Below are 12498 nucleotides of genomic sequence, written 5' to 3'. Positions count from 1 at the left end.
TTTCAAAACAAGGTAACAATTTATTAATCACCTGTCTACAGAATCTGAGAGTTCTTAGGTTAGCACAGGAAAGTAAAAGTTAAGGCATAGTCCGTCCTGGCCACGCCAATGCAATGAAAGCTGTTTTCAACTCTAGTTCTGCTCTGGCTCTTTGCCTTCATTCCAGATGAGAGCTGCTGAGTCCCTCCACAGGGCAGCCCTTATTCGAGCCACCTGACACCTTTTTGCCTTTGTTCTCCAGCTGAGTTCGCATGTTCGGCCTGGGGGGCGGAGTTCTTTTTATTAGGTGTCAACTGTTCAGTCTTCAGGGTGGGGCAAAGGGTGAGGGTGGGGGTCTTATTGTCTCTTCACATCCTCTGTTGACCTGGATTAGTTGCAACCTGTTAATGACCCAGCACAGCAAAGTGACACATATACCTCATAACTCCTGAGCTGTTCCAGAAGCAGTGTTAACCCTTTTGCACCCACAAGGTAGCAATGCAAAGTATAGAAGGAAACTGAGGCACACATAAATTCCTAAAAATAGGACAGAAAATTCCCATTTCTTCACACATCCCATGGGCCTAACTGGAAGACATGGCCCTAAGAATGCAAACTTTGAACAAATCCCAAGTGGTAGTTAACAAGGCCTAGTCTGCAACTGGTAATGTTATTGGGCACATTCTTTTAAACTCCCAATGTTCTGTCCAATAATTATAAATGTAAACACAACAAAAATTATTGCTGCACCATATAAAAGAAAGACAATTTACACAACACTGGAAATAATCTTAATGTCTGTGTATGTTCTTTACTCAGTGTATATATTGGGGATTCTATCCCATGTGTCAGATGTGATGGGTTGTTGTGACTTCCCCCAGCTCATGCACAGTGAATTTCTGTTTACACCTCTCTGAGGAATTAAGGGACAGAGATCACAGACTAGTGCAGTCTGTGTAACAAAGGGGTTTTGAGAAGTGAAAACAGTTTAAACACAGATGCAGCTGTTGTACAGGGGCATATTTTTAGCTAGTCTCCTTTACATTACTTTGTTTCCTGTGTCCTGAGTCTTTTTGGATGCACTGAAAATCAGGTAAAAAAAAGAGAGAGTTTAATATTTAGACTCCCCTAAATATGAAGAGTCATTGTGTGTCTCCAGTCAGACAGGTCCCAGAATCTGTCAGGCAACTTTATTCATGCATGTGCTCCTTAAAATGCAAGGCACTAAAGCTTCTATACAGCAGCAGGGTAACTTTATGGATCTCGCCCTGCATTTCCTTCCACTCTGTTGTCATGCCTTTGAAAACAATGGGTATGCCTTTTGAGAGTGCAGGGCCCCAGGCACATCTGAAGGGTGGCTGGGGGAATGGGATTGGTGCACACGCTGGCAAGCACAAACATTTATTCATGAAGCATCCTTTAGAAGATATCAAGATGTGTATTCACACCATGTTGACCCTCTAATGTCCTCTGAAAAGGTTTCACATTTTGCAAAATATGAAAACAAAATCCCATTGGAGGATTTCACCATCAGCACACATGTATGGCGATGGTGATAAATCATCATTTGTGATTAATGCTCTAATGATCTGCTTTCATCTGAGTATCTCAAAGAGCTTTACAAAAATAAGGGCTAAACCCAGGTCCCACACAGGCTTTTTGGAAAAAATAACCCCAACTATACATACAATATGATGGGGGCTAATTTAGCTACAACAAATCAGGAAAAAGATCTTGGAGTCATAGTGGATAGTTCTCTGAAGATGTCCACGCAGTGTGCAAAAAAGCAAACAGGATGTTAGGAATCATTAAAAAGGGGATAGAGAATAAGACGGAAAATATATTATTGCCCTTATATAAATCCATGATACGCCCACATCTTGAATACTGCATACAGATGTAGTCTCCTCATATCAAAAAAGATATACTGGCTCTAGAAAAGGTTCAGAGAAGGGCAACTAAAATGATTAGGGGTTTGGAGATGGTCCCATATGAGGAGAGATTAAAAAGGGTAGGACTTTTCAGCTTGGAAAAGAGGAGACTAAGGGGGGATATGATAGAGGTATATAAAATTATGAGTGATGTGGAGAAAGTAGATAAGGAAAAGTTATTTACTTATTCCCATAATACAAGAACTAGGGGTCACCAAATGAAATTAATAGGCAGCAGGTTTAAAACAAATAAAAGGAAGTTCTTCTTCACACAGCGCACAGTCAACTTGTGGAACTCCTTACCTGAGGAGGTTGTGAAGGCTAGGACTATAACAGCGTTTAAAAGAGAACTGGATAAATTCATGGAGGTTAAGTCCATTAATGGCTATTAGCCAGGATGGGTAAGGAATGGTGTTCCTAGCCTCTGTTTGCCAGAGGGTGGAGATGGATGGCAGGAGAAAGATCACTTGATCATTACCTGTTAGGTTCACTCCCTCTGGGGCACCTGGCATTGGCCACTGTCGGTAGACAGAATACTGGGCTAGATGGACCTTTGGTCTGACCCAGTACAGCTGTTCTTATGTTCTTATGTTATGTTAAGCTAATGAGAGTTTTACCACTGAAATCCATTGGACCATAGTTTAGCCTTAATTAATCCCCACAACACCTCTGTGAGGTGCATAAGTATTATTATCCATGTGTCAATAACAATGAGGAATAGGACTTAGTTCTTCTGGCTCCTAGTCCTATGATCTTACCGGCAGACCATGGCCCATCTCAGGTTATGTGCTTATTTTCCTCACACCAATTCACTGCTCCAGCATCTGCCACTCGGACAGGGATTTTCCTACGCCTGCCCTGAATTTCCCCAACACCCCCCCCCGCCCCGCCCCGCCCCTAGTTTTGTGAACTATTTACATACAGTGTTGCCAATTTAGTGATTGTTTGGAAATTTGAATTGAAATTGAAACATTAATACATACTTTAAAAGCATATAAAGTGTATGATAAAATACGTGTATCTGAAAAAATATAATAGATTTGAAAAGTATGAACATAGACTAGGTTCCTTATACGGCTGTTGTTTTTTATGACCATGTCAGTACATTCATTTCGGTGATGTTGGCCAACCTAATAATTTCAAATTATGATTTATAAGCAAAGTCTAAATGAGCTCTCCCTGACAGCTAGTGATGAGCTAAGGGCTGGGGGAAAAGGCTTCAGAACCAGATTGTATTTACATTCACACCTAATCTACCTATATGCATCCGAAGAAGTGGGCTGTAGTCCACGAAAGCTTATGCTCTAATAAATTTGTTAGTCTCTAAGGTGCCACAAGTACTCCTGTTCTTCTTTTTCCTAATCTACCTAGGAATCCAGAAAACAGAGCTGTGTTGCCAAAGTGATAGATTTTGGCTGGGGTTGGGTTACAAATCACTTGAATGTGTGTGTGTGTGTGTGGGGGGGGGGGGGGGATGAAATGTTGTTATTCTTATTATATGAGTAAAGGGCAGTAATAACTGTACTTAGCCTGTGCTGATTGAGGGCATCAAGAGAGAGGGTGGGGACAGGTGTTTTGCTTGATGGTCTGCCTGAGTCACAAGTACTATTTGACCTGCCCCTCTCCACTGTTTAAAGACAGAGCTGATTAGGCTCCATAGATGGTCTTTTGTTTTGTTAAATGACCACTAGAGCTGAAATCTCTGATAATCAGGGCTAAGTGCTTAGACCTGCTGTGGGGACAGCGTTTCTGTGGAAGAGACACCCCAGTCTGCACTAGCAGCGAGGTTCTCCCACTGAGAGCTGAAATCACTGAGAGCTGGTGGAACCTCAAGAGACCAACTCTCAGAGGTCACAGTGGCAGCAGAAGGTGACAGTGCAGGGCCATTGGCAACAGAGTGGTGGAGTGAACGGTGCCACAATGAACAGCCATGGCCAGAGCAAACAGTGAGCAGCTGGAGGAACGAGCAAGGTGCCTTCTGGCCCCCCACCTGGGAGGTGAACTCATGTGAAAGCACCTCTGAACTGAACTGAGTCTCCACTGACCAAGGACAACACTGGTGAGTGTTAATGAGGCTGTTAAGAATGCTGGAGACACAACACAGTTCATGTGAACAAACATGGCTGTGGCATCATACTTTCTATTTAAGCAAGAGATACCATACTCTACAAACTGAAGGCCAATGTTAAGTGCATTGCCACTTGTTCATCCTGAACTTGAACACTGGTTCCAAACAAGACCAGCGAATGCTCACTACCTTTCTGCAAGAAACTCAACTGACTGGCTAGAACAGGGGTCTCAAACTCAAATGACCATGAGGACTAGTACATTGGCCCGAGGGCCGCATTACTGACACCTCCCCCGCCTGCTGCCCTCGGCCCTGCCCCCACTCCACCCCTTCCATGAGGCCCCGCCTCTTCCCACCCCTTCCCTGCCCCCATTCCAACCCCTTCCCCGAAATCTCCACTCCAACTCTGCCCCCTCCCTGCCCCTGGGGGGTGCAGGAGGGGTGTGGGGTGTGGTGGGGGCTCAGGGCAGGGAGTTGGGGTGTGGGGTGCAGGAGGGGCAAGGGGTACAGCAAGGGGTAGGGTGCAGGGTGCAGCAGGGGGCTCAGGGCAGGGGGTTGGGGTGCAAGGGGGTGCAGGGTGCGGCAGGGGGCTCAGGGCAGTGGGTTGGGGTGCAAGAGGAGTGCAGGATGTGACGGGGTTCAGGGCAGGGGTCAAGGTGCAGGAGTGGTGCAGGGTATGGCAGGGGGTCAGGGTGCAGGAGGGGTGCGGCATGGGGCTCAGGGCAGTGGGTTGGGGTGCAGGAGGGGTGCGAGGTGAGGCAGGGGGTCGGGGTGCAGGGTATGGCAGGGGGTCAGGGTGCAGGAGGGGTGCGGCATGGGGCTCAGGGCAGTGGGTTGGGGTGCAAGAGGAGTGCAGGGTGTGACAGGGTTCAGGGCAGGGGTCAGGGTGCAGGAGTGGTGCGGCATGGGGCTCAGGGCAGTGGGTTGGGGTGCAGGAGGGGTGTGAGGTGAGGCAGGGGGTCGGGGTGCAGGAGGGGTGCAGGGTATGGCAGGGGGCTCAGGGCAGGGGGTTTGGCTGCAGGAGGGTTTCGGGGAGCAGGATCTGGCCTGGCGCGTACCAGAGGCAGGGCAGGCTCCCTGCCTGCCTGTCTGCCCTGCCCCCGCAAGAGGCTGGAACGTGGGGAAGGGGGGGCGGAGGGGATGTGTTTCTGTTGTTTGAGGCACCGCCGCCAGCAGCTCCCATTGGCCGCGGTTCTCCGTTCCTGGCCAATTGGAGCTGCTGGGGGCGCTGCCTGAAGCAACAGCCACACACAGCCCCTCCGCCCCCCCTTCGCCATGTTCCAGCCTCTTCCCGGAGCCACGCAGGGCAGGCAGGCAGGCAGGGAGCATGCCCTGCTCCTGGTGCACGTCCGGCTGGAGCCGCTCTGGTAAACACTGGGAGAGGGTGGGGGGGCTGTGAGGGGCTCGCGGGCCGCAGAAAATCACCCCGCAGGCCGCGTGTTTGAGACCCCTAGGCTAGAAGCATGTGGTGCAACAGTGAAAGACTCAACAGTTGAAAAAGCGAAGAACACTCTTACCACTTTCAAAAAATTTGCATACTTGGCTGATGAATGCACCGATGCAAATGGACATCAAGTATTAAGTCACTGTGTACGTTATCTTGATGTCAGTGGTAGGCCAGTAGATGCATTTCTAGATGTTCAAGTTATAGAAGACACATCGGCTGCATCTGTGACAACCAACATCTGAGAAGAGTTAAATGCTTGACAGTTGGACCCCAAATAGATGGCTGCTTGTGCATTTGATGGAGCTGCAAACTTCTCTGGAAGACATGGTGGAGTACAAGCTTTGCTCAGAGAAAAAAAGTAACCCTAATCTCTCCTATACACATTGCAGAGTCCATCTACTCCAACTAGTGCTAGTATGAGCTGCAGACTCTTCAAAAGACATTAAAAAAGCTATAAATTTAATGTTTTCATTATATTCTTTTTTCAGCAAGAGTCCAAAAAGACTGAATATTTTGGAAAATATAGAAGATACACTGGGACTGAAGTTCAAAGTAGACCAATCTGGGAAAACCCTCTGGCTTTCTCATGAGCGATCCTTGGCTGTTGTTTTAAAATTACTCCAGCTGTTATTACTGGCTTTGGAAAGTATCTACCAAGATGGGATGGATCTAAGTAGTGAGGCTGGTGGATTACTTTTGCTACTACGTTCAGAGAAGATTATTTGCATTCTCCCTCTTGTAAGTCTACTGTTGAAACCACCTTGGTCATTAAACAATGCCATCCAGGCATCTGCTACAATAGTAGTAGATCTTTGTCCAGCAATAAAAGCTACATTTGGATCAATCAGAGAGCTATCCATTGTAAAAGCACTGGAAGAAACAAAGACTTCAGTCCAGAAGTTGACTAATGAAGGCATTTATATTGAATCCTTAAGTGAAGAGGACAAGAAGTGTTTAAGACAACTGAAAAAATACACAGACTTGATTCTTAAAAATCTACAACAGTGACTTCTAGATTCTACTCAACCTTTACGTAGCTTTTACAGATCCCTGTCCTATAAAACACCGACAGTTGAGTGGAGTGAGGCACTACCAGCAATGGGGCTGCTATGTGCTCAGGATAGAATAGAGAATTTGAACACAGAGTGGAATATCATACGACGAATTAATGAAGATTTGACTTCAACTTCTTTTTTATCATCACTAGTGGCTCGACCTGATCTTTATGCTATGTTTCCTGGGATGAAAAAGGTAGGAATTCATCTCTTGCTACTCCCAGTCACAACAGCTACAGTTGAGCGTTCTTTTTCATCATTGAATAGAATTTTATGTTCTGAAAGAAGTCACCTTTTGCCTGATCATGTGACTGAACTAATGAGCACATCCATTGAAGGAATGGAAGTACCGGATACACGAGAAGCCACCAAAGATGAACATATTGCATTCATGAAGTTAATTAACAGAGTTGTGCAAAATTATAACAAGAAACCAAGAAGGATGTAGACGTAGTTAGAAGGCTTGAGTAGCCAACTTTAATTTGTGTGATGATTTTAAAACATGAGTTAAATCTAATAAAATGGTCATGAAACATTTTTCCATTTTTACAGTGATGCCATACAGCTCACCTTTATCCTCATGGTCTCACCCCTCATCAGCCCTGACTTCCCCCCTGTAAATTCGACCCCCCCCCCCATTTCAATTCTTGAGGAAAACACTGCACTCGAACATCTCCCAAGCTCCATTCCCCTTGGTGCCACTGTCCAACAAGCCACTGCTCTGTCCTCAACTTAAATGCTAGCTGAGGGGGATCTTCTGGTCAACTTTCCCACCACCTCTTTTTCTTCTTTCTTTATCTATTAGAAGAACAGTAGCATTGCAGTCTCTCCCCTCTGATCAGGAGGCTGGGCAGTAACTATTGAGGCAGGAGCCAGTGCTGCTCCTTGGGTTTGCCAGCAATGCACACTCCTAGGGAAGGCAGGTAATGCTCTTCATTCTTGTGGCCTCCTTAATGCTGCTTATCTCCACTAGCCCAAAGGTTACTTCCAAATCACAGACACAGACCTACCTTTTTATATCCTGGGCCCAGCTTTTCAATGTGGGCACCTTAGAGTTACATGCAGGTCTCCCATTAGGATGCTTACATTGCCTCTTGGGCTTGTAAATGCTAATTTATTGAGCCTAGAGGTTGATTTGAGCACCTAAATGTGGGCATTGGACACCTTGTTAGGAAGCCCACATTTGATAACTGGGCCAGGTGTGTTCCATTATAGTGCTGCTAACTGTGTATGTGCTACATGCTCTGGTGTTCATTGTACATGTGTGTGCAGGCCTAACCTGCCATATTAATAACACATGGGATCTGGGGAGAGTGTTGGGTTTTGAGGTCGGGGAGAGCTGCAGGAATGCTACAGGCACCCCATATAACATCTGGCTATTGACATCTGGACCAAGCTTAGCACCTCTGGGCCAGCCTCTTCCAGCCAGCATTCAAGACTTGGTGGATCCTCATACTAAGTTGCCTGGCTATTGTCTGAACTCTGTAGAAGAGCACATATTTGTCCATGTGACTCCCCACTGCTTTTCCTCCCAGGGTGTGACTAGTGAATGTGCTGTCGTTGAGCACACTGTATGCCACAGACAGGGGTCGGCAACCTTTCAGAAGTGGTGTGCCGAGTCTTCATTTATTCACTCTGATTTAAGGTTTTGCGTGCCAGTAATACATTTTATCGTTTTTAGAAGGTCTCTTTCCATAAGTCTATAATATATAACGAAACTATTGTTGTATGTAAAGTAAATAAGGTTTTTAAAATGTTTAAGAAGCTTCATTTAAAATTAAATTAAAATGCAGAGCCCCCCGGACCGGTGGCCAGGACCTGGGCAGTATGAGTGCCACTGAAAGTCAGCTCGCGTGCCGCCTTCCGTACGCGTGCCAAAGGTTGCCTACCCCTGCCACAGAACAAGGGAATCACAGCAGCAGGATACACGCTTGCAGAAAGCCAGGAAACACTCACAGGGAAAATGTTAGAGCCACTGGTGCCTAGAGAGGGACTAACCTACAGTGCCTCATATGTTGTCAGAGATGATCCTTCTTTGAGAACTCTTCCTCTTTTTGCCCCATGTACCTCTTTGCTTCCAGCACCCTGGTGGCTAGTCCTGATCTGACCCAAAGGCTCTGAGCTTGCTGTATGCAGCTGTAACAATGCGGTTCTGGCGGGACCCAACTGAGAGTGCCAATTCAGGACAAATTGCTTCAAACAGGGTAGTTACAGCCCTAGGCTGGGGTTTTTCCACCTCTAAGACAAACCAAACCAGCCAGACAGTGAAGACTTTGGTCTCATCCCACTGGCTAACCACAAGTCACACAAGCAATTCCCTTAGACACTCCAGTTTCCCAATATCACCACCAGTGCCATGGGGACAAATGGTTATGAAAACCAACACCCCATTAAAAGAAAAAGGTTCTCCTGATCCCACAGGATCAAGCCCCAGACCCAGTTCAATATACAAATCAGATCTTACCCACAAATCACACTGTTGCCAATCCTTTAGAATCTAAAATCTGAAGGTTTATTCATAAAAGGAAAGAGATATAGATGAGAGCTAGAATTGGTTAAATAGAATCAATTACAAACAGTAATAGCAAAGTTCCTGGTTCAGGCTTGTAGCAGTGATGAAATAAACTGCAGGTTCAAAATCAAGTCTCTGGAATACATCCCCAGCCAGGGATGGGTCATCAGTCCTTTGTTCAGAGCTTCAGTTTGTAGCAAAGTTCCTCCAGAGGTATGAAGCAGAATTGAAGACAAGATGGAGGAGAGGCATCAACCTTTTATAGTCTTTTCCAGGTGTAAGAACACCTCTTTGTTCTTACTGTGGAAAATTACAGCATACTTTGCTGAGTTATAAGGCATATCTGCCTTCTCTCCATGGGTCAATTGCATAGCTGATGGTCCTTAATGGGCCATCAAGCAGGCTAGGCAGAGCTAACACCAACTTGTCTGGGATGTTTCCCAGAAGCATAGCATACGTTTGAAATACAGACAGCATAGAGCCAATATTCATAACTTCAACTACAAAATTGATACACACATATAGACAGCATAATTAAAACCAGCAAACCATAACCTTGTCTTAGACACCTCATTTGACCCCTTTATGCAAGATTTGGTGCCACTACAGGATTTTGGTTGCAACCATGTTCTATATAGTCCCAGTTTAAATCAATAACATGACAGCAGCCTAGCAGCATAGCTTCATGAAGCGCAGAGTTTATTTTCTCTGAACTCTGTATGTGAAGTTTTGTAAGATAGCTCTCGCAGCAGCATCCCCATGATCAATAGCAGAGGAAAGGCTGAGCTGGTTGCTGTGTCTGTGATGCTCTGGACACACCTTTCTGTTTCACTTGTGTTTCTGCACTTGGTTGGCTTCAGTGAACTTCCTGTTGTTTTGATTCCCTTGAGTTGCTGGTGAGAGTCTCATCCTCTTACTGCTGGTTTTAGGTGCTGTACAATATTGCAGCAGTGCAGTGCCGGCTTGGGCTGTGGCAGGAAGCTAGAATAACCCTGGAGGAGGCTATCAGACAGAGGCCTGAAGGAAGAACCACAAGCCTGGATGTTGCCCTTGAGTGGGTGCAGGTGAGACTGACTATAAATAAGGTTACAATTTAATCATGGAGGTCGTGTAGGTCACAGAATCCATGACTTCCAGCGACCTCTGACTTCAGCCTCCGATGGTTGGGAGCTGCAGGATCTCCCGCAGCCCGAAGGGGCAGGGAGCTAAGGGGTACCCCTGCCACCGCTGGCAGCCCCCAGAGCTCCAAGCTGTCACATATGGAGGGGGACCCCCTGGAGCTCCCAGCCACCATGGGCGGTGCCATGGGCCCCAGGAGCTGCAGGCAGCAGAGGAATCCTGCAGCTCCCAGCTGCTGCGGTGGCGGGGAAACCCCCGAGCTCCCGGCTGCCGCGGGCGGTGGGGGAAACCCCAGAGCTTCCAGCTGCCGTGGGTGGTGGAGCTCGCAGAGCTGCTGGAGGAAGGGGAACCCCCAAGCCCTTGGGCGGCAGGGGAACCCCCGAGTTCCTGACCGCCGTGGGCCCCTAGAGCTTCAGGTGGCGGGGTACCCTCCAGCCCCCAGCTGCTGCAGGCGGCTCCTAGCTCCTGCACAGCTGCTCCACTTCAGGCAAGTTGGGGACCCGCAGATCCCCATTTTGTCAGGGATATCTTTAGTAAAAGCCAGGAACAGGTCAGGGCTTCCGTGAATTTTTCTTTTTTGCCCATGACCTGTCCATGACTTTTACTAACAATATCGGTGACAAAATCTTAGCCTTAACTATAAAGGTTTAAACCCTGGGGATTTGAGTCCTGGGGATACATTTCATAGGGCCCAAGTTAAAAAGCCTCCACCTGGGTTATCAGCACTCCAAAGATTGGGATGTTCCAGCTGTTCTATCTGCCCCCGCCTGCCACCTGCCTACAGTGCCTTTCCCTTCAAAGCATAGAAGGTGTGATAGCCTGCCAGAGCAATTGTCCATCTACTTTAGTATCCTGTCTCCATCACTACCAGCTGCTTCAGAGGAAGGGGAAAGTAACCCCATAGTGGACAGTTATGGAATAATCTGGTCATAGGGAAAGTTTCTTCGTAGCTGCTGCCAGTTAGGGATCTGCTTGTGTTCTAAAGCAGTGCTTCTCAAAGCCGGTCCGCCGCTTGTTCAAGGAAAGCCCCTGGCGGGCCAGGCCGGTTTGTTTACCTGCCGTGTCCGCAGGTTCGGCCGATCGCGGCTCCCACTGGCCGCGGTTCGCTGTCCGAGGCCAATAGGGGTGGCGGGAAGCGGCGCGGGCCAAGGGATGTGCTGGCCTCCGCTTCCCGCTGCCCCCCATTGGCCTGGGATGGCGAACCGCAGCCAGTGGGAGCTGCGATCGGCCAAACCTGCGGACGCGTCAAGTAAACAAACCGACCCGGCCCGCCAGGCGCTTTCCCTTAACAAGCGGCGGACCGGCTTTGAGAACCACTGTTCTAAAGCACAGTGATGTTCTCCCCTATAAAATGCTTTTAAAAACTCCGTCAAATGTAACTCTGGATATTCTTATTGTCCATACAAATGGCTAATCCTTACCCTCAGTGATATCTTGTCACAATGAGCCTCAGAGGTTAATTATTAATTCACAAGTTAAGCACTGTATTTCCTTTTATTTGTTTTAACTGTGTTGCTTTTTGATTTCATATCTTGTTCTTGTATTATCAAAGAGGATGAACAGGAGCTCCTGATTTACCTTTTTTAGACTGGTCATTATTTTGTATACCTCTGTCATGTCTCATCTTACACCTCTGCTCTCCAAAGGAAAAAGTCCCAGTTTTCATTTTCTCCTTGTACAAATCTCTCGCCATGCTGCTAATGACTTTTAAGACCCATCCCTGAACCCCTTTCATTTCTGTCATGACTTGTATGAGGTAGAGTGACTAGAAGCTAACATAATATTCCAGAGAAGACTGCACCATTGATTCCCAAAATGGCATTACGCTATTTTCAGTATTATTTTCATCCCATTCTTTGTACTTTTTTAAACATTTATTTGCTTGTTTTGGGATCTGAGTGCTAGACTCTAGTTACAATTTACAGAGAATAATAAAATCAAGGAAGATCAACAGGAGAAGCAGATTAGAGATTTATTTAGCAAATCTTATTTCACGCTTTCCCTTCACCCCTCCCTGATATCTCCAGAAATTGGCTTATGCCCAGAAGTGTGAACTGTCTTAGCCTCTACATGTTGGTCAAGTCCAGGTCGCACTTTTTCAAGCCCATAATTTCTGCCACACTGAATTCCCTGGATTGACCACACCCCATGGGGAAGCAGTATTTACTTTTCTCTTTTAAATGTTAAGCTGTGGTTAATGATATTTAGTGTCTTTGGTTTGATCTCTTCCCCTCACTGTAGAATCATCTCTTCCTGGAGCCCATACATGTTCCCCTGGGGGAATTTTTCAGACCACGAAAGGAGGAAGTTGAGCAGCTGGATTCAAAAGATTTCCTGGGTAAACCCAAGGTAAGGCCCCCTAGGTTGCAGAAAGGTCAATCCTAGTG

General features: G+C 46.8%; 1 protein-coding gene across 5 annotated transcripts in view; it reads left to right on the top strand.

Annotated features, from left to right (window-relative positions):
* The window catches only part of NOXA1 (NADPH oxidase activator 1), a 36904-nt gene that overhangs the window by 9335 nt on the left and 15071 nt on the right, over positions 1 to 12498 (top strand). For all 5 annotated transcript variants that reach the window (XM_042855693.2, XM_065572489.1, XM_024111650.3 and 2 more), the window contains exons 4-5: positions 9922 to 10056; positions 12353 to 12460. In XM_042855693.2, coding sequence (XP_042711627.1) covers positions 9922 to 10056; positions 12353 to 12460 — 243 coding nt within the window. The remainder of the gene's footprint in view (positions 1 to 9921; positions 10057 to 12352; positions 12461 to 12498) is intronic.

Source organism: Chrysemys picta, chromosome 18, assembly GCF_011386835.1.
Source record: "Chrysemys picta bellii isolate R12L10 chromosome 18, ASM1138683v2, whole genome shotgun sequence".
NCBI classification, from domain to species: Eukaryota; Metazoa; Chordata; order Testudines; family Emydidae; genus Chrysemys; species Chrysemys picta.
The sequence above is the reverse complement of the archived record's forward strand: the minus strand, read 5'-3'. Positions and strand labels throughout refer to the sequence as shown.